This window comes from Camellia sinensis, chromosome 8, assembly GCF_055761805.1.
Source record: "Camellia sinensis isolate YWXY chromosome 8, ASM5576180v1, whole genome shotgun sequence".
Taxonomy (NCBI): domain Eukaryota; kingdom Viridiplantae; phylum Streptophyta; class Magnoliopsida; order Ericales; family Theaceae; genus Camellia; species Camellia sinensis.
The window spans coordinates 70,986,576-71,009,811 of NC_138968.1; the positions used below are offsets into that span (position 1 = coordinate 70,986,576).

The window sequence follows — 23,236 nt, forward strand, 5'->3', positions numbered from 1 at the left end:
GTCCAAGAGTCATACTGTTCATTTACAAAATGTTAGTTCCACTTCTGTGTTTTACAAAATGAACTCTATCATTTATTTTTATTTTTATATTTAACTGCACTATATTTCATTTGGATTTATAGAGGGAGCATTTGGATGAAGCATCGCATTTTTCTTTATTTGGCATTCGAAATATGTCTATTTTATATTTATATCACATTTCGTTTCTGCATGTGCACCTTTACACTGAATGTTTAAGAGCTTGACATACATTGTTTGGCCTATTAGCAAATAGCTCAAGGTTTTGGTGTAAATAACATGTTGGCTAACATATATAGTAGTGGGATGTTGTTGACATGCTTGAAATATTTCTGAGGTTATATTGATGGTTTGAATTGTTATTGATGAGAAATTCTTTCCAATAATTTAGGTATAAGAAGTACCATGTTCCTCATGGAGGAGATGAGGAAAAGAGGAGAGCTAACTACTCTGACATGGTAAGAAGATTTCTCATGATATAATGTCATCTTTTGGTATGTCCTTTTTTAATTTCATCTATTAAAAACTTTATTTTCATTTATTTCCCTTTTAGATAATTGTTCCCTTCAACTTAAGTATTTTAAAAATTTACCAGCTGCACCTTTCGTTGTGTATTATAGAAGGTTAATTAGACTAATAGATTTCTTACACTTCAAATTTAAAATTAGATAGAAAGTTATATGCGTTAGTTTTGAAGATTGTGATCTTTCCTTTCTAATACTGAAAACCATTGAGACATTTCAAAGATTCAATCAATGCACTATGGTAATTGACATGCTGAAAATAAGGCAGTTGATCTATGTTACCTGTCTCTTTGATTTTAGGTTAATAAATATTATGATCTACTAACAAGCTTCTATGAATATGGTTGGGGTGAGTCTTTCTATTTTGCACCCAGGTAAATGGCAAGCTTGATTTTCGCATAACTGTTTTGGGTCTCTTTTTGTTCACTATGTACATGCAAAAGAGCATATTACTCTTTCTTGAAGTTTTATTAACAAGTAGCAAAATTCTTATATTGGCAGATGGAAAGAAGAGTCGCTTCGAGAGAGCATCAAATGACACGAGCACTTTGTTGCTTTCTAACTAGGCCTGAAACAAGGGCAGAAGGTTTGGTTCACTTACTCTCACAACTTGACTCAGTAAACTTGTACAAGCTATGACAAAATCTCCTGTTTCGTACAAGTTGTGATTCAACTTTCATCTCATCATTTGAAGATTGGGTAACATAATTTGATCCTGATAATCTGATATAATTTAAATATAAATATAACTTATCCACTTGGATTATTTGATCCTGATAACATAATTTTTTAAAGATAGGGTAACATAAATTTTAGTTTGGTATATGATGTTTCTTTGTCTAGTAACAATTTCATTTCAGTGGTTACACATCAATTTGTTTTGATTAACTTGCTTGAGTTCATTAGATTAAAATGGTTCACTACAGGAAATATATGATTTAACGGCGTTTATTTAACGGTGTTTTTTTAAACGCCACTATTTTTAATATTTAACGACATTTTATAAACGTCACATTTTGTTTTTATTAAAACGGTACCGTTTAAGTAATGAAGTCGTTTAAAAAGCGCCTTTGAATGTGTTACACTGTTTCTCTCTCTCTGTCTTCAAGCCCTCAAATCTCTCACAACTTATTTGAATCTGAGAAACCCTAGAGTCTCAAAGAAACCGATCCCTCAAATCTCTCACTCTCTCTCTCTCTCTCTCTCTCTCTCTAAGTCCTTCAGTTCATTCAACTTGATTCAACCTTCTTCAGCTCGGTGATTCATCATTCGATCGATCCAATCTCAGAATGATTTTGATTTCAAAGCTCCACCGCCATCTGCATCTGCATCTGCATCGCCTACTAACGATATGCATGATTTCGATTTCGATTTCGATTTCAATCCAATCTCAGTTTCGTCGATTCTTCTCTTTCTCGATCTCTGTCTCTGTCTCCCTCTCTCTCTCGATCTCTCTGGATCTCTGTCTCTCTCGCACAATCTCATTCTCTACGTACACATTATCTGTACTTTTTTTTGAATAATTTTTTTCTCCTAAAAATCTCTCTATACAAGTATATATATGTATCTCTATGTATTGATTGAATAATCATCCTTATTTTGTTTTCAGGCTCACGAATGATCCAATCGTCGATCGGCAGTGACGGAAACAATTATGAAGGTTTTTGGCAGAGTTCATCCTGATTTTTGGCTGTTGATACTGACTTTGAACTTTCACTCTCATGGCTCCCACTCATTTTAGTTGCTCATTTCTTGCCTGAATATATTAGGACTATTTGCTCTATTTTACTTGACATAAATAGCTTCCTAAGTTACTTATAAAGAAAATCTTGTTAAAGGTGGTTTAAAGTCTCTGCAAGCTTGTCAGCAACTTGGGATCGAACCATGGTCATGCACTTACCGCACCGATTAAGAAAATCTAACATGCCATCTCATCTTGCTATGCTCTATTAAGTGATGGTTTTTATGGTTAACTGCTCAGTCTATAATTCCACAAATCAGAGTGCTTATAGATTTACATTTAAATTTTGCTTTTGAAATTATTTCTACGAAATTGGTGTTGTGTCTGCAGATGTTGTATCTAAATGAATTCAAAATATCTTGTATTGTTTGATATTTGTTTTTTTTTCACATTGCATAATATCTTACCGGAATCTTACTACCATGGTAGCTTGAGAAACAATGCTGTGGATATTCAGAGTCATTTTGTTTTAACTGGTATCATACTACTTTCAGTGTAAGAATCAAATTCTTAGGAAAATATATGTTATAATTCATTTTTGCTATCTTGCAGGGTATAGTAGGAACCCTCAAACAGAAGCTTTCTTGCAGTTTCTAGAACTTCCTTATATTCTTGATAACAACACATCAGAATCAAGGGAACAAACCCGTAGTCCGGCTTCCTTTGTTTCTACAGGTATAGGAATACGTTTCATCATTCTTTTACTGCAATTATTGAAGTATTGGGCGACAATTCTGGTCAGACCAGTGTAGGCAAGTTGAACTTCATTGCTGGCCTAATTGATTGATTTAAAAGTTGAACTTCTCGTGTCAAAGACCAAACGGTGACCTGCATTATATGAGCTTTTGGGGACTGGTTTTGATGAAGTCCTAGAGTTAGATTTGGTCAAAACTTTCCTATGTTTGGATGTAATTGAATGTGCGAAGCTTCATGCACTTCAATTTTAGTTTGTTGTAGTTCAGGCATGCGAGATTTGTAGGTGGCTTATATTTCTTAAATGCCAGAAACTTTTGTTTCCATATACACATGTTTACAATAGGTCATGAGCTTTCTGATGTGAAGATTTTCATATGTAAGAAACTCCTTGACTGTTTTCTTTGAAACTTTCATCTGGAGTTTGTTGCATTGATGCTTCCATTCCTGGAAGTTCGTTACTTCTATATTATAGTAAACTTTTTCCGCCTTCCCTCTCCTCCATCCACATTGCGGGGGAATGACACCCTTGTTATTGGTACAGGTGTAGGTTCCTTTGACCATGACAGTGATGTGGATGAAATAGAAGAACTTGCTGAAGCTCATGATGAAGAAACCCAGGAGGAAATTTTATAGAACTTTGGAAATCCCTGGGTATTCCACCAAGAACCAAGTTAATGTCGTTATCGGCTTCATTGATACCGGTTAGTTGTCTTTCCCTTTCTATCGAGAACAATTGGTTTCATTGATTAGTATCACTGTATGTGTATGCATAAATTAGACAATGTTCATTTATTAGTTCATTATGGAGACATGACCTCTGGGCTCTTCCTAGGATTACGAGTAGAAAAAAAATTGACTCTTTGTGCTCATTGAATACAACACTTGCTCATTCTTTAATGAGTACCCATTATCATTTTCATTGATGCCCTGTTTGTTTGAAGTCACAAGTATGTGAGCTAACAATGCCCTTCCTCACTCTTCATTATGATTTCGAACTAAAATGAGACTTTTCATTATGATTTTAGAAATTATAGGTTCATTACTCACTTTTCTTTTTAATCCTCTCTTTGTCACTGTTTTTGCTAACAAAGGTGTGCCGGTCTCTCTTGCCACTGTTAAGATTGTAGTAGAGTTCTTTTTCACACACACAACTCTCAAATTGTTGTGAAACATATTGAATTGCAACATATCTCTCTCACACTCTATGAAATTGCAATTAATTTCAAATGTCAAATGAAGAGCATTTAAGTGCTATGCACGCAATTGCGCATACTTATCATTAATTAGCATGTAGACATTTATACTTTAGCTGGTTTTGCTACATGCTGAACTTTTGTTGTGGTGTTTATCTGGGACATTGTCAGATAACTAGAGTAGAGTACAGACTAATATTTTCGTTTTTCTTGCGCTACGTAGATGGACCTTATTGCCAAAATGAGGAATCCGTTTATTGTGGAGTATAAAGATTCTTGGGTAGAGAAGGTCAGTAGATGTTATATCTCGTATTATTGATGTTGTTCAATTGACATTGGTATTTTCTTTCATCCTTTGTTTTCTGATGGTCTAATAGGCTACCTGAATGTCTATTCTATTTGTTTTTGTTCCTTCCTTCCTGTCATGCTGATATTGCTTTCATATGCTTCATTGTTTAACCCAGTTGATCATTGGTCTTAACATTATGAAACTTTACTAATTAAATGCCATCATTTATGGATACTTCTTTCTCTCTCTCTCTCTCTCTCTCTCTCTCTCTCTCTCTCTATACATATATATATATATATATTATTTTGTGTAGTTCTCTAAATCCAACATGTGTTTTCCTCTGCTCACCTAGATTATGAAAGTTTTGAGAAGCTAATTAAGCAATGTCATGAAGTAAAACAGTTACAGTGACTTTCCTCTTTTATTTATTTTTCTATTCACGTCAGAATAGTTGTGCTCTCTTAAGCTCATTAAGCTAATTAAGCTAGTTGTGCTGTCTTCAGAATAGTTGTGCTCTCTTAAGCTAATTAAGCTAGTTGTGCTCTCTTAATAATTTTTCTATTCACTTCAGAATAGTTGCATATGGTCTGTCATTTTTTGGATGTTACAATTCACAATTTCATTGTCTTGGCTCTCAGGGCTGCTATGTATGCATCATTATTGGTTATTGTGAAGGAGGAGACATGTGAGTGACTTTTCTGGCTAAAACTGCAATACTTGGCTTAATCCATTTACTTGGGCTGAAACTTTACATGCAATCTATATGATGTCATCTTTTTTGCTACTTTATCTTTTACAGGGCAGAAGCTATAAAGAAAGCAAATGGTGAGATATGTACAAATTGGGATGATTTCAGGGCTTCCTGTTTCAGTCAATGGAAAGGAATTCTCCCCTGCATCTCTGCTTTCTGAGCTGAATGAAATTGGTGGGCATATTATTTTTTTTCTTTTCAAAAATCTGACTATGATGAGTTTTATTGATTGCATGGTGATCCAAGAACATGCATAAATGTCACCCCATGTATTGTGCAATTGGGGGTAAGATCTTTCTCTTTTTGAAAATTTGTATAAAATTTCTCTCTCTCTCTCTCTCTCTCTCTCTCTCTCTCTCTCTCACACACACACACCAAAATTTTGTTATATGCCATTCAGATTTTTAATTGGCCAAGTATTGTGTAGAAAATCTTCGAGGAATCCATGAGAGAGATGAATTCAAAATTCCTTAACCATTATATTGTGCTTTTCAATATTTTGATGTCATGCTGATAAGTGTATATAGCAATAGGGGCGATGCATTGAGCGAGTCCTGTTGATGAGCCTTAAGCTTTCTCCACCCCTTTGTGTGTTTTGTTGTGTGGTTATGCACTCATGCTCCTTTTACATGTTTGGGGATGTGCTTTTCTTTTAGTACTCATGGTTGTTAATGTTATTGCCCAACAAAGAAAGTATTTGTATCAAATTGCACCTTACCCTACCATACCTATGAAGAATAATCATCAAAGTAGATTCAAACCTCAAGCCTCAGGGTGTTACCTCATGTCTTGATTTCCGTCTTTTAATTCTTTATTATGGAATGCTTCCTTGTTTTCTTTCTTTATTAATATTTTTTAATTTTTATTTTATTTTAATAAAAATAAAATAAAACAGCTGCTAATTCTTTATTATGGAATGCTCATGTGGCTTTAGATGTAGAGCAGGGTACTTATGTGCCTCCAGCATTGGAGGAAGATGGCAATATGCTGAATATGTCCAAAAGCTTGAATTCCATTGAAGAACCTCGTGTTTGCAAGACTGCAGGCATATGTAGCTATGTATTTCAAATCATTTACCAGGTAAGCATTCTCTAACAATATTGGTTTTTCCTTAATTACGTACAAATTTTAAAACATAATATCATATCTAGTATTTTCATTTTGTTGTCATCTATTGATTCCTCATATTAAGTAAAGGGTGGGGAATGAAATGCAGCAATGTCATTTTTTGAGATTGTTCCATCGTATGGAAGAGGTCAGGTTGAAGGCATTGATTAGGACTTCTGTTTAAATATTATTCATTTGAATTTTAGAGTCTAGAAGTGAATTGAATGAGGTGGGTAGTTTAAATATTATTCATTTTTTTTTTAAATTTTAAATTGTATTTCTTTATTTTTATTTACTTTTTGTTTTTATGTCCAATACACCTACTTAGACATACAATAAACAAGTACATGTAAATAATCAAATTTACTATATGAGTATGCACTTCACTTTTATGCATAAAATGCTATATTTTAGGAAAATACTCTACATAAACAGATTTTTTTACTAGAGTGCTGCTATACGTAAATGTCACACCCCAAATCCGGGCATGACCGGCCGTGGCCCACAGGGACTTAGCCCAAGGCACACGTAAGCCTAAACACGAATCCAATCATATTGAACAACTGAACAATAGTCCAATAATAAATAACCAAAACTTAATCCAGACATGTCACAATTATAAACGGCAAAATCAACCGTAATCACAAACCATCCAAACTTATGGGATATAAACAACCCACATATAAAAAAATAATCCTAAATGAACTTCGATAAGAATAAATATAAATATGCACAAATTTGACATAACACTCTAAACTAAAAGAATGCCCTAGAGGTCCATGCAATTGAGTCCCCGCTACGCCATGAGTCCACTCTAAGTCCTTCTAACACCTGGAAATGGTAAACAACTAAGTCAGCTGATAGCTCAGTGAGTAGCAACATGGATAGTAAATACAGTTTTGAAAACAGGGTTCAATTCCAAAATAAGATATATATCACAGAAACTAGATTGGCATACAGTTTGGTAAATACAATCTGTTTCAAAAAGATGGTTCCACAGATCAACACTTAAAATACTCATGTCTCGCAAGAACATGATAAACAACATTTTCCACTTAAAACAGATTATAACATGAACACCAATAATTTTCTGGGTACCAATAAAAACAAATAATCTGCCACACATTTCTCAGGCTATAAGCCCCGTTGGATCCAATACCGAACTAAGAGTCATCCTCAGGGTGGCACCTGGGCCTTTTCTCAAAGACGATCCGATTGAAGGTCACCTAGTTGTTTTTAAAGGTCTGTTCCTTACAATCGTTGAGCACTAGAGTCATCACGGCCCAACCCGGATCTGTTCTCTAGTGGCCAGAGTCACCACACACAGTGGAATAATTTCCCTGGACTAAATACACACATGGTCCCAATAATCAATACACATCAGTTTTGCAAAACATGGTGGTTCATCATTATAAACATGAGACCAAAACAAATAGTTTACAGTATGCCAAGTTCACACATGTTTCAGAAATAATTTGATTCAATTGATAATATAATAATTTATCAAAGCAGTTTAGTCTTGAAACAACAATTTGATTTTCCAACAATTTAGGGTAGGGAAACATTTATAAAAATACGTAGCATGAAACTACTCACCTGAAACGCAATAATATAATCCTCGAATAGAGTATGAAAGTCCAACTAGTGCCCTGAACCAAGTATAAAAACTACACGTCACTACAAATTTAAAAATACTAAAGAATACGAACTAAGTAACCCCAAACTAAAGCGCACTAACACGGCTCAACCCAACTCACCGTTACTCCTAAATATTACCTAAGTTCATATTCTTCAAGGTCTAAAATCACCCAAGACATAGATTCCGATCGAAACTTAACTAAAAATGACTTGGAGATGAAACAGTGTTTTAAACAAGTTTTCCCAATCTATTCGCTAACTTTGAAAATTACAAAACCCACTCCACGTTGTTCGAAAAATTCCAATAACCTCCAGATATGATCTAATATATCCTAAGTTTCAAACCCAATTGGTTTCACTTGATTTTCTTATCAAAATAATTTTCTACAATTTATTATATCCAAACAGGTTGTTTTCTGCAGCACTTTAAAGAAATTGATGGTTCTCTTAATATACACGAGCAATCAATGCAAGGCCAAAAACGTACGAAACTAGACTCGTAACCGGTTCTAATGACACTAATTTGATAATTTTTGGATTTATACCCAAAGAGAACAACACTCCCGAATTTCCTGTTTTGGACTGGTTTTCTGGACAGATTTGAATACCTCAATTTATATGGATTTTGACCCCCAAAAATTATGAAAAAAATCAGATATACAATTCAGTATGTAATTAATCTACTGTAAAAATTTCAATTTAAAATTCATCCATTTGATATGGTTTCTTGATTTTTAAACTCTATGGTTCCGCACAAAATTAATGTTTTACACATGAATGTTTGAACCTTAAACATTATATCTAGACCTATACCAAACAAGGGCACCAGTCCACTGCCAACAAAACACACAAAAGATAATGCCACATCTCTTCCACAATGAGAATCATGCAACCACACAACACTTGTTCTTCCATCATTATTTCCCATGACCCAGGTTTGATATACTAGAATGTCCTTCACACAAGCCCAAAAATTACTAGATGCTCAATGAATAATCCTTGCGGTTTCATGAACTCAACTATGGAAGATAAAAATGATAATAATAATAATAATAATAATAATAATAATAATAATAATAATAATAATAATAATAATAATGATAGAGGTGCAATTAAACAGTTTACTTACCCAAAGTATTGATTACCCAGAGCCGAATGCTAAATTCCTCTTTCTCTCTTTACTGTTCACCACAGCTTTGTTGCCTCTCTCACTAAATCTCACGGCTGCTGCTAGGAACCCAAAGGGCTGTTGTTGTTTTGAAAAGTAATAAGAGAGTTAGGGTTTTGTAGGTTTTGTATATATTTTATTTTATACTAGTGTTGGGCAACATAGGTCAAATAAATATATAAATATACAAAACATATATATAAGTTATATGCAACTCAAATGGTAAGGGTTTTATATATTAACCTTGTGATCTAGAGTTCAAGTCACACCCTCCTCTCTCTCTATATATATTTTTTTATAATAAATCTTGCCTCTAAATTAAATACTTTCACCATAAATTTATTTTAGATTTTTAAAATTAATTAAAAGACCCTCCGAATATTTAATTTGCACTTTAGAATTCACCATCAAAATATTTGAGATTGTAATATTATTATTTAATTATTTACTTAATTTTTATATTCGGGTTCTCACAGTAAATGGATTTTTTTTATCAAGTTTTTATTTTTTATTTTACACAGTTAATAGTCCAAATTAATAAATACAAGTGAGACCCATTGTTTTGTGTGTAACAGTAAAAAAATCTAGTGAAAAATCTGTTATGTAAAGAATTTCCTAAAAGATAAAAGAAGTATTTACCAAATGTATACCTAATTGTATAATGATATCTTGACTTAAAAATTAGATAAATCCCTCACCTAGAAACACGGATGGGCACATAGAAGTCACAAATGAGGTTTGATGTCACTCACATATCTCCATTTCATCCTAATTAGAGGATTGTGACCATCTTGATGCATCATTTCTTGCAGAGCACTTGAAGACTTAAGATGATTGAACGGAGTTAGTTATCAATTATCTGCTATATTATCATATTCTCTGATGTTTTGGCATTTGATATTGTTCACATAATTATGCTAATTAGGGTTATGCATTTTCTAGTTCTTAATTGTATTATCTGTTTGTGGGTCCGAATTCTTTTGCTTTTCTCTTATTGTAACTAGTACATGGCTATGGATGTGCACATTTCAACTTTTGTAGAATTAAAAATGTCCTTTTGTTTACTCTCAAAGGAGATTTGCCCAACATTATGTAGCCTTTTTGTTTATAAATTTTCCATCATTCAATATGGAAATGATTTTTGGAGTTTTAAATGTTGGTTCATGTGATTTCAGGTTCATGCTATTGAAAAAACTTCTTCAATGAGCGAGTTGAATGAAATACTTTTTGGGCAGGTATCCTAAAGCTTCCCCAATCATATTATTAGACATTATTGTTATCATCCTCATCATCACCTTCATCATCTAGTGAAGTGAACAGATAAAAGCTAATGTTTACTTTATCTTACCTTCTTAACGTAACTGGATGATGGGAAGCAATATGGAGAGCGATTCAGAATGACAATGAAGGACGGATGGGGGCTTTCCTTCGGATTCTTATTTCTCTTCTTTTTTCTTTTTTTCCTTTGATCTGATTGGGGAGTTGGGTGTTTTGGTTCACTTTCTTCTTATTTTTTGTGTTAAATGGGGGAAGGAGTGGTGAGAGATAGAGAGAGAGAAGAGAGTAATATTATTTTGTGGCTTTGTATACAAAGTAGTAATTAATTTTTTGGTTGAGAATTGTGAATACAATTTTTGGGGGTAATATTAAAATATCATTTGTGGATATGTTATTTTGTGGGTAATGGTGATTGGTGAATGGGAAAGTGAATTAATGATGCATTTGTTATTTGAATGTAAGTTGTTATTTCATATTAGTGTTTTTCAGTTTTATTATATGTATTTTTTTAGTTTAATCACATAAATTAGCACAATTTCAAAAAAAAAAAAAAAGGAGATATCACGGCGTTTTTTAACGCCACTTTAAACCTTAAATATTAGATTTTTTTAAAAAGATACGACGGCGTTTAAAAAATGTCGCAAAATATCATAATGATGTCATGATACTGTCAAGTAAGACATTTGGCGGCGTTTTTAAAAACGCCGCCTATACTCATATAACGACGTTTTTAAAACGTCATAAAGTTATAGCGACGGTCGCGTCCTCGGCGCTTGGTGCTAAGTGTCGCAAAAAGCTGAATTTCCTGCAGTGGTTGCATGAAACCAACTGAATCGTTTTAGTTGAATGGACCTATGACTCTCATATAGAAAATTTTAAGTTCATATTAGGAGTAAGGGTCCATTTGATTAGTAAGGGAGTGATGGAAATGTTAAAAAGAGAACCAAAAAAAAAAAAAAAAAAAAAAAGAAGAAGAAATTTTTTTGTGTTTGATTAGCAAGTGTCTCAAAAAGTGTCGAAAAATGAAATGTGACATAAAGTTCTCTTAAGCTTTTAAATTTAGATTTTTGTTTCTCACAAAATATGCAAGATTTCCTGTAAAAGTGGGAAACAATTACCAAACTTTTTACATTTGTCTAGGGTTCCATTTCCTTGTTCATAATCATACAAGATTACCCCTGCTTCCTAATTTTGTTTTTTGTAGCAGCAGAGTAGCCCTAGAATATTTTCTATCCATCTTAAATATATTGTATGATTATGCCTTAACAAAGTGAATAGGATGGAGTGTACTCTATGTTACATGGACTTGAATATGTGACTCAGGTACGGGTATGTATGTGTCTAGGCTTGGGGTTCACCTAATTCACAAGTTTAAATATGGAAACATGACTAAATAATCATTTTGAAGCAACCATTTCCTCAAAAGAACATAGCAAGGAAGTTTTATGTACAATCATGCAGTGAACTTGAATAGACAGGAGTGGTTGTTGGGTGCATGTCTATGTCAATGTCAAACAAATATCCCATACGCTTACTCAAATGTCGAGTGTTTGACTTGAGTATTCACTCATTTAGAATAGGGCATCTAACAGAGAATCTACTTGCATTTTGGGATTCTTCATAGTTTATTTTATGCGAGATTGTTTCCTTTTGGATTTTCATTCTTGGAATTACGCATCTGTTTAAATGCTTTTCCTAGCTTTTTTATTTTCATGTTAACATTGTGTTTTGTTTTTTTATTTATGCAATTGTAGTGTAGGATTTCCATACAAGGAAATTATAACTACATTTTATGATGAAGTCGATTCACTTGCTCAGGTATGCTCAATATTCTTTTAGATATCCACTTTTTGCTAAAATTTTGCTACTACACGCTTGTTCAATTTGTGTCTAGTGCATTTTTAAGAAATATTAGATTGAAACCACCTTAATGGGGTTACATGACTGCATCTTTATTAGGGTTTAAAATCTTGTTCATCAACACACAGACACACACGCACACACACACACACACATATATATATATATTTATATATTAGTGGTTGTGTGCTTCACCAGTCTATAGGTGCTGTAAATACTCTTATAAGGCGGCATAGTGATGGAAAGCTGATTGGTCAGAATTAGCACGAACACTTTCCACACAAGCCTTGAAAATTCTATTAGTAAATGAAATAGAGGGCCTCGCAACATTAATTTGTAGGCCAGTAGTAGCAGTTGTAGCATGTTTTGGGAATGACAAAATCCTAAAGAAGAAAGTAGATACCTATGCAATATGCCTGAATCAGAAATGTTGTACATAAAATTTATCTTCCTGATAACTTAAAGACATTGCAAAGAATGAGTACAAAATATGTAAAATCAAAGAAAGGCTAGAAATAGAAAGAGAGCCTATTAAAAGAGAACTGGCAGATCTTATAAAATAATGAACTTGATGTTAAAGTCTTAGCATACGTAGATTGGGAGTTGGAGTAAAAACTACCTTAAACTAGGTTGAAAAAAGCCATTCAGGAGGCAAAAATATAAAGCAACCTCTGAACCACTCTATGGATGTCACCGGTAGCTTCCTTGTGACAAATAGGACCTGTGGAGACAGACAAGATATAATTAGCACATGTAGGTTGGGAGTTGGAGTGAAAAACACCTTAAACTTAGTTGAAAAAGGCCGTTTGGGGGGGCGAAAATGTAAAACAGCCCTTGAACAATTCTATTGATGTCATGGGTAGCTTTCTTGTGATAAATAGGACCTATGGGGATGAACGGTATGTAATTAGCACACATAGGTTGGGAGTTGGAGGAAACAACGCCTTAAACTTAGTCGAAAAATGCCGTTCAGGAAGTGAAAAGGCAAAACAACCCTCGAACCACTCTATGGATTTCACATGTAGCTTCCTCATGACAAATAGGATCTGTAGGGACAGATGGGATCTAATTAGCACACGTTAGTTGGGAGTTGGAGTGAAAAACAACTTAAACTTAGCCAAAAAAATGTCGTTCGGGGGGCGAAAATTCAAAACGGTCTCTGAACCATTCTATGGATGTCACGGGTAGCTTCCTCATGACAAATAGAACCTATGGAGATAGACGGGATGTAATTAGCACATGTAAGTTGGGAGTTGAAATGAAAAATGCCTTAAACTTAGTCGAAAAAGGTCGTTCAGGGGGCAAAAATGCAAAACAGCTCCCAAACCACTCTACGGATGTCACAGATAGTTTCCTTGTGACAAACAGGACTTGTGGGGACAAATGGAATGTAATTAGCACACGTAAATTGGGAGTTGAAGTGAAAAATACCTTAAAATTAGTCGAAAAATGCCATTCGGGGATTAAAAATATAAAACAGCTCCTGAACCACTCTATGGATGTCACGGGTGCTTCTTAGCTAATTTGTTAAGTGAGGCATACCCATACACACAATGAACACACCTTCAAATAACGGCAACAACCCCATTCTTTGAATAAGAGCATATTTATATGTTATGTGAACAAGTATCTCTCTTACCGGTTATGGATTTCTGCCATAGAGCAAAATAGCCAGCAACTGACAAGTATGAATATTTGACATGCTTTTGACAGGAATGTTATGATGTTAGTCCAACCACAGTAAAGTTATGGAGTGATTATTAAAATGCTATTATTTATTTTTATTTTTTGAGACATTATTAAAAGTCTATTATGTGCAGGGTTGTTTCGTAGGAAATGCCTCTTTTATGCTACAGCTTCTACAGTTCTGCAGAATTTTATTGTTTAAATAACTATAAGTGAAAGATGATGTCATGAGCAAGACATTCATTCACCATTCAACATATGGGTTTTGAAAAACCATGAGCCATAGTAAAGTAAAATAAAAATTAACTCCCAGTTCATAATACACGGGTGTGTTCAAAAACAGATTATACTGATAATTATATGATCTTTTTTTATGTACTTTTGTTAGGAAAGATGCCTATTACTGTTGGACATATGCCAAAAGTGTGAAATTATCTTCAAATGCTATATGGAACTAAATAGTTAAATATTTAGTCACTAATGGGTGTAATTGAGTTAAATATTCTTAGTTACTAAATAGTTAGTAGCTAAAAAAAAATTAAAAGGAAACAAATTTTTTGGCGATTAAATATTCAGTATCCATTAAAAAATACTTTAAGCGACTAATGATTTAGTAGCCAAGAATTTTTTTTTTTTTTTTTTTTTTTAAAAAAGGAAAAACACTTTTGATGACTAAATATTTAGGCCTCGTTTGGGAACAGCCCAATTTAGTAAATTTTTGGCTATTTGGCTAAAATATGAGGTAAAAAAAATTAGTATGTTTGGGATGACTGTTTAGCTTTTTACGAAAAGATGTGCAAAAAGTAGAGAGAAAAGAGAATATTTAACTTTTTGGCTAATTTTTAGTAACTTTTTGACTTTTTGGCTAAAAGAGTGAGTTCCCAAACGAGGCCTTAGTAACCAAAACAAAAAAATTATATGATAGGCAACTAAAACTTTAGCAACTAAACAAAAAAAATAAACTTTAGGTGACTAAATTATTTAGTAGCTAAGTAACAAATTGGACTTTAGGCGACTAAACATTTAGTAGCAAAAAAAGTAAGATGAACAAAAAAAGAAAATTTGCGACTAAAACTTTTGTCGCCCTATATAATTTAGGGATGCTTACGTGTACGTCCTAATAAGTGGATTTATTGCCTAATAGGTCCTATGAGAAAATTTTGTCATAAAAATGTCACTAATTGAAGTTTTAACGACAATTTATAAAAATCATGACAAAAAAGTAACTAATTGTCAATTTTTAGCGACATAAAAAATTGTCACAAAAAACATTATTTTTAATGACAATTTTACCAAGACTTATTTTCAATAGGACTTTTTTGGGTGGATAGTTTTTAATAGGACTTGATGAGAATTAAGTTCAACTATTAGGACCTATTGGTAGTTTACCCTATAATTTAAGTTTTGGCGATAAAAATTTTAGTAGCTAAAAATGTGATGTTAAATTTAATTGTAAGCTTTTGGTAACTAAAAAATTATTCGCTAATTTAGCCTTTCAGCAACTAAAGATTTTGTTTGTTGCCAATACCTTTCCTTTCGGCAACTTAAAAAATTAGTCGTCAATTTAGGACTTGCAGTTGCAATTTGTTGTAATGTCTCACAACCATCAAATCAACTACCAAAAAAAAAAAAAAAAAACTACAATTATCCCAAACAAAACTTTTTTAGTTATGCTAAAATAGTCAAAAAGTCAAATAACCAACTAAAATAGTCTATTTCCAAACAAGGCCAAAATAAAGTTTTTAACTTCATAATATTGATTTAAAAAATAAATAAATAAAAAATTTGTTACTTACATCATATATTCTGCTAATTTGACTTAATAGTTGATTAACGAAGATAGTCATTTGTTATATGATTAGAAATCTCAAAATGTGAGATGCAATTTTTTAAATGTAAAAAATAAATCAATGTTTTTAATAAATTTTAAAAGGTGTATTTATAAATTACCTTATAATTTAACAATCATTTCGTGCTTTGCTAATAATTTAAAATTAAAAAAAGTAAACAAAATAAAAAAAAAAAAAAAAAAGAAGAGGGAGAGAGAGAGAGATAAAAAGGAAGTGAATCTCCTTTGGCCCAATTATATCATGAATAAAAGTGGCTTGAAAAAATTGATCATGCATGCAAGATTCCAGACATGCAACCCACTTATTAGAAGGAAGAGAATGCATATGTTTCAAAAAAGCAAAGAAGCACAAGCTCAGAAAACAATGAAATAGAGTAAAAAAAAAAGGTTGTGACGAAAAATAAAAAAATAAAAAAATAACCTTACTTTCGAATGTTCTTTCTTGCGGGTATAGCTTAACTACTAATAATAATGGAATGTACAGTTTAGATTTTGTTTGTGTCCGTTTCCTCTTTTCTTTAACTTACATTATGACTAAAATTAAATGAGTATTACTTTTTTTTATCAATTACAATATTATTAAGATATTACCTGGCGACGCCTTAGGGCCAACCATTTCTCCTATGTAGGGTAACAAACTAGACCCAACATCACGAGTCTCAGTAGTCACTTTATTTGGTTTGATTTTTATGATTACATATTATCATTTAGAAAAATGATTCATCCCTCTAATTTTGTCTCTCTAATTCCATTCCATTGATGTAAAATTAGAGGAGGCTAAAGATGAGGGAAAATGATTCATCTACCTACTTTTGTCCCCCCAATTTCACCTCAAATGATGTGGAATCAAGGGAGCTAAAAACGAGAGAGATTGGAGTGTGAGATTACTTTACATGAATTTTTAACTACGTCATTAATATTAGGCGGATGTAACGGGCTGAAAAATGAAAGGAGTATGAGATCGCTTTACATGGGTTTTAGCTACGTTAGTGGAGAAAAATTGAGGGGTCCCAATTAGGGATGTAGCAGAACTATTTAGTCAATTATCATGAATAAAATAGGCTTGAAAAAATTCATCTTGTGGGGTAGACTGGTAGGTACCGTGCATGCATGCAATGCACCTAAAAAAGACCAAAAACAAAGGAGTACTAGCCATTGCTATCTTGAAATTTAGGGATTGTTTGGGGTGTCCTAAATAAGTGTACTTTTTTTTTGGACTAAAAAGTTGAGGGAAAAAATATGGATATTTGGGTTAACTTTTTGACTTTTTATGAAAAAATGTGTAATAAAAAATTGTAAAAATTGGTTTGTAGGGAAAAATTAGGATTGAGAGTTGCGCAGCCGTAATTGTTGACTTTTGGTGAATAGTGTTAACTTTTTAACTTTTTGAATAACTTTTTGACTTTTTGAATTTTTTTATGCTACCCAAACTTGGCCTTAGACTTTACGCAAAAACAGATATCTTTAATTAATGAAAAATGTCAATCTCACTTGACTTCTTCACAATGCACTTCTAAATTAATTATTTTTTTATGTGCATTAAAAATTATGTTGTGCATTAATCTCACTTGACATCTTCACAATTCATTCTCAATTTTTTATTTTTTATTATTATTATTATTATTTTTTTGTGTGTGTGTGATCATTGCAACTATCATGTTTCATGTTTACAAGGCTTAAGTTCCATGTCTTTCCATGGTTCATTATATCACTACAAGAATTTACATATTTGCCGACCACTTTTGCCGACCAAAAAAATTTTGGTCGCAAAAAAATGTCATTTGCCGACCAAAAAACATTTTGTAGCTAAAACTTAATACTATTACCGACTAAAGTAATTTTGTTGCAAAAAGATGATTTTTTGCGACCAATTTAAAAAATTAGTCGCTAAAAATGATGTCAGGAGGTGAAAAATTGGGAGGGAACAGTAAAATCTTTTAGCGACCAACACAATTTAGTCGCAGATATCAAAACGACGTCGTTTTGATATCTAAATGCACTGGTAGACAATGGCCGACCAAATTTTGGTCGTTATATGTTAAGATTCTGCGACAAAAAACAAATTTGGTCACTAAAGGTGAAATGTTTTTTTCGTGGGATATATATCACCGCCCCTGTTCTCTGTCTACAACCATTTGTTCAAACCTCTCACACATTCTTTTTCACCACCAAGCCTCACCTCACCGCAGACCACCACCACCGCCGCAGATCCCCACGGCCACCGCCGCAGATCCCCACTGCCCTCGATGATCCTCCTCCGTCCTCCTCTGGTGCCTCTCTCTCTCTCTCTCTCTCTCTCCCCTAAACACCCACCGCCGTCGACGATCCTCCTCCTTCTCCTCCTCCTCCACTGGTGCCTCTGCTGGATCCGAGAAGATCGTCGAAATCTAAATCAGATTTGAATCCTAGGCCGAGATCTAACCGTCGTGAGTGATCCACAGCGACGCAATCGCTTCCAAATCCTACGACAAGATCGCCAATATCTGCGACGACCTCATCCTCCAGGCACATACACTGCCCATCCTTCTATTCTATTATTGATCTCTCTTCTTATCAAACCCCAATTTACTCTCTGTCTCTGTCTCTCTCTGTCTCTCTCTCTCGCTCTAGGTTTCAACGCAGGGGATGGACGAATGGCCCTACTCGATTCATCTTCTAGGCCTCATCTACATCGACGACATGTGAGTTGATTTTGTATGACTGTGTTGTTCAGTGTCATTGATTTGGGGTTTTACGATGGTTTTAGGGTTTATGTATATATATATATATATATATGTTTTGTGTTGTAGCAATAGTGCTCCATTGTTCAGTGTCATTTTTTCTATGTGTAAAATTTTGACATTGTTGGTCTCACTTTGTTTCTTGTTTGATTGTCAATTTGTCTTCTAGGGTTTGTGTTCATTTTTTTTAATCAGATGATTTTGATTGTCGTAGGCTTTTATTTGAGTTGCCCAGGCTTCATCAGTCTCATCTAAGTATAGGTTCATGCGGCTATTGAGGGAATATCCATTGGGGTCAGCGTCACGGGTTCTAACCAAGAGTGGGGACCAAAGTGCTTTCATAGTAAAGTCGTAGTCAGTGTAGAGCCAACGTCTGAATTTTGTATCTTGCACTTCAGAAACATCTACTGGATAGGCTGCCTGAAAAAGGTACAGATGAAAAGATTAGCAGCTAATATGAATACTTTCTGATCCATACAACACACCTTAACTATATTTTTAAATCTACTATCAGCTATTCATTATGGGACTTGTGAGCTCTAGAAATGTTCAAATAAAAGCAGGGGATTTTGTTGGGCTCTCAAGATGTACCTTAATCTTCTTATCAGTTGATGGGTTCTATTTGTATACCATTTGCATTAAGATTTCATGACGGGAAGGCAGTGGTGTAAATGTATCTTATTATATTATGCTTACATATACACTGCAATAAACCCATTGATTATGCTAGATCTTGTGTAACATAGCAACTACATAATATCAAAAACTAAAAAGGGTGGTTGTTAGACTTGAAGTTGAAATATTACTTGGTATATCTATTTATACATAATGCTATAATGAGTTACTGAGCACTTACACTAGCCAAGAGGCATGTCAATGATTGCATTTGGTTTCTTTGCACTGAGTCCCCAACAAAGGCCAAAGTCTTACCTCTAACAAGCTCCAAGAACTGAACTTTGTTGAAGAGAGGTAACTCACATTCATCTGGTTTCCACCTCCATTTCATAAATTCTGTGTCTGGTCTCCCAAACTTCATGCAGTTTTGTCAATCATCAATCACACATTTAGTCTCATTTGTGTAGTAAGGTTCCTTGGGATATGGAACCCAGTTTCCATTAAATATGTCACACTTCTGATCCAACTTAACATTTGTTGAATCATTGGTTGTATTCTGGGGAGAATGCAAAGCCAAGGACAAATTGTTTTTCTGAAAGAGAGGGACTGAGCTATTGATCTTAATCTCTACTGACCGTGTAATGAAGGGTGAGTTGTTATATAGATAGAGAGGGATTGTGGTGAGAAGAATTAGGGTTAGCATTGGTAGGATAGCCTTTTTGGAGCTGTTGAGAGCTGTGCTCTTCCCACTGGGAAGCTCCATGGTATTGATCTTCATCTGAGAATAGTATGAAGTAGAAGCTTTACATTTGGTCTATGTATAGGTTTACTAATGTCTGAGATGAGTTTATATGGTTGAAATTTGGAATGTATTTTATATGAAATGTCATCTAGGTTATGAAGTTAAGTGCTCTTGGAATTTTTTTCCAAGGCTGGTTTGGAGTGAAAGCAAACAATTGTCATCATGATATATTATTGAAGGCAAAGTTGGACATTATCTTCCTTTCCCACTGTTCATTAGAAATTTATTATAGTATGTTAATAGTTTTTTCAATGTAGAGAAACCTTTGCATGCTCTAGAAGATTAAATGTAATGTTGATACTTGATACCATTAAATGGATATTTCAATATTTGATCCATTCATTGACATTTAAATTAAAATATTCATATACTTGAGTGGTTTCATTATATGTACAACATGTATTACTGGTTGCAGTTCAATATCTATCATTTTTCTGTCAAATGAAGATGTTTCTCAAATTTTTCTAGAAGCAAGATTTGAAGTAGTGGGATGCTTACTAATTCTAATTTTTGGTATATTGCATGTGATTTTATGTAAACCTCTATGATCACTGATCAGGTGAGATGATGTCCCCAACATAAGGTATGAACATGTATGATGAAGAGCCCTAATTTCTTACTTATTAAACAACAAGGTTCTGTGAATGCAGTGAATTATGATGGAAGTGTGTACCTACTAATTATTAATCAAGATTTTTGTGTCCAGCTTTTTTGTTGTGTAGTTATTACAGACATCAATCATTTTTGTGTCCACCTCATGGCTAGAATTGCCAATGTTTCCTATAATCTGAAGGTGTTTTTTTGGTGGTGTTGTCTACATAGCGTAACTTGGTGGCAAAGTAGTTGATCATTACGATGCCTTGGCCACCACTTTTTTTAAAGGTTACGACATGACTTTTCATATTAATGTAATCATGATTTGTCCAATGAAGCTATAGCATGCCAAATTGGCATCAATTTAACACTATGGTTACCATTTGAATATGAAGCGTCTACACCTAGCAATTTAATACTATGGTATAAGTTTATTGAGGCGATTAATAATTTGCTTAAACTTAGCTTGACTTGTTTATATGAAGAGCTAATATTGAACGAGTTTTTAACGAATTGATATTGAACGAGTTTTTTCGGGAATATGAATTTGCTTGTCTATGTATGAATATCCCACAATCTTGTTCAAATTCTTTTCTATATTTGTCATACTTGTATTAGGTTGCCATGTTTTTCTATTTACCGTGTGTTATTTATCGTGGTATGCTAATTCTTTCAGATATCCAGTGACGAAGCTGTTGAAACTGCAAAGCAGCTGGCACTCCAAGAGGGCTGGTTGGTTAGTATTTCTTGTTAATTTTTAAACCATTACTATAATTCGAGAGCAAACGTTAGATCAGAGATGCTTTCTTCTTCTGTTTTCAATATCTCTGTGTCTTAAAAAAGGGGAAAAAAATTTGAAGACTAATTCAATGTTGAAGACTGGATGTCTGAAAGAAAACTATGGATCAATTGAAGACTATGGACCAATTCATATTGTCAACCTTTCATGAAATATTGTCAACCTTTCACATGAATTAGTCTTCATATTGTCAACCTTTCATGAAAAACTAGTTTTCATATTGAATTGATCGAACCTTTCATGTGTGTTAACTTTACATGAATTAGTGATTGTCAACCTTTCACATGAATTAGTGATTGTTCGTTGCACTATGAATGTGTGTTAACTTTACATTTTACATTGATATTCCTATTCTAGGTCCTGTTTTGGAACTCTGAAGTTTGTTCAGTTGTGTTTAAGCTCAACTCCAGCTGACTGGTCCATATAAAGAAGATTATTTGTTTGTATTTAGTTTATCTAAATTGCTAACTGAACCAGTTCTATAATTATAGTTGTATATGTGTATGTATTGGGCCTTGAAAAGAACAAGTTAGCAAAGAACTAGAAAGAGGAGGATTCCAACCAACCTCAAAACATGTTAGGAAGATAAGTAGATAGAAGATAATTCAATTTGCTTTTTTAATGAAATTTTAGGTGGTTTTACCTTGTCTTTCCTTCATTGGATTTGAACTCTTATGAATATTTATGGTTTCTCCATCTGTTTAACAACTCCTCAAGCTTCCAAGGTTCCCTTTAACTTTCACATGTGTTTATGTGAGGATGAGGTAACCATTATTACAGCAAAAAAGAGAGAATATGATTGAACTACATGAATATTTTTCATGCATGTTTCTTTTTAAACAAAAGTATATATCTTCTGTGTCAAATTTTTGCAAATTCACTCTCCAACCCTCTATCAGAATTTATGTTTCTTTGGTTAATAGTGTGTTTAAATTGAAGTTATACATAATTAAGGAAAGAAAGATGACAATGAAATCTATTTGGTGGTTGGGATTGCATAAAAAATAAAGTAACACAATTTGGCATTATTTTTATTGTGTGCAAACAGTGGAAACAAATGACATGATAGCCAATTTTGATGCACCATTCTAGAAAACATTTATTAAAATTTTCTTGAAAATATCTTTACTCAACAAAATATTTAAGATAGTTTTTGGTTTGATAATGGACATTAGAAGCAAGATCAACTTTAAAATAGTTGAGCAAAATCATCTCATGTGTTATCTTTATTTTGAAATAAGGTGTGCCATTTCTGACATAACATCAAGGGAGAAATTCCCTTTTTACTAAACTTGGACAGATTCTGACCCTTTGTGTGTGGATATCATAAAATATCATTCAAAACATAATAATAGCTATTGATACCCTTTTCTCATTGTCTTTCCTTTGGCTTTGGCCTTGCTTGCCTTCACCTTGGGGTGGCCGTAGCTTGCCTCGACCTAGTGATGGCCTTGGATTGCCTTGGCCTAGGGGTGGCCTTGGTTTCCTTAGACTTACCCTTGGTTCTAAGCCTTGTATGATTATATCTTAAATTTATTGTCTTTCAAGTCCAATGTCTAAGTTACTTGGGCTTTGGGGGTGGCCTTCATTGACTTGGCCTTGATGTCCATAGTTGTAATTATCTATGCCTTAGCCCTAATATTTGGTTGTAATTGTTGTCACAGTTATTTTTGGTAACTCTTTTATTTATTTTGAGAAACAGAAAAGACAATGGGAGAGAAGTGGTGGTGGTTCAATGCCCCAGGATGGATGCTTGTGGCCATGTATTGGTCTCTTCTTTTTATTATTGTTTTTATTAGGAGTTTTGTTTTAACGAAAAGATTTATGTACTTTTAATGTGAAGTTGGGTCGAATACATGTGTGCAAGGATGGACTTGTGGAATAAATTTATTGAGCAATAAATCTAAT

At 33.5% G+C, this 23,236-nt stretch overlaps 1 protein-coding gene and 1 long non-coding RNA gene across 3 annotated transcripts; one reads left to right on the forward strand and one right to left on the reverse strand.

Annotated features, from left to right (window-relative positions):
* The first annotated feature begins 2,003 nt into the window (after positions 1 to 2,003).
* LOC114255851 (serine/threonine-protein kinase Nek3-like) lies at positions 2,004 to 10,408 on the forward strand. 2 transcript variants are annotated; one of them, XM_082881797.1, is made up of 8 exons: positions 2,004 to 2,202; positions 2,836 to 2,958; positions 3,521 to 3,680; positions 4,396 to 4,461; positions 5,100 to 5,146; positions 5,261 to 5,386; positions 6,147 to 6,292; positions 10,301 to 10,408. In XM_082881797.1, exons 3-6 carry the CDS (start codon positions 3,654 to 3,656, stop codon positions 5,370 to 5,372), a joined length of 252 nt encoding a protein of 83 aa, XP_082737923.1. In that variant the 5' UTR covers positions 2,004 to 2,202; positions 2,836 to 2,958; positions 3,521 to 3,653; the 3' UTR covers positions 5,373 to 5,386; positions 6,147 to 6,292; positions 10,301 to 10,408. The 2 variants fall into 2 exon arrangements, with proteins under 2 accessions (XP_082737923.1, XP_082737922.1); XM_082881796.1 differs by having other exon boundaries at positions 2,051 to 2,202.
* On the reverse strand, positions 7,033 to 9,213 carry LOC145796579 (uncharacterized). Its single transcript, XR_014337065.1, has 3 exons — positions 9,087 to 9,213; positions 7,916 to 7,968; positions 7,033 to 7,150 (listed from the first exon to the last, which is right to left on the reverse strand). It is a non-coding gene; the product is annotated as an uncharacterized LOC145796579 (long non-coding RNA).
* Positions 10,409 to 23,236: the final 12,828 nt, after the last annotated feature.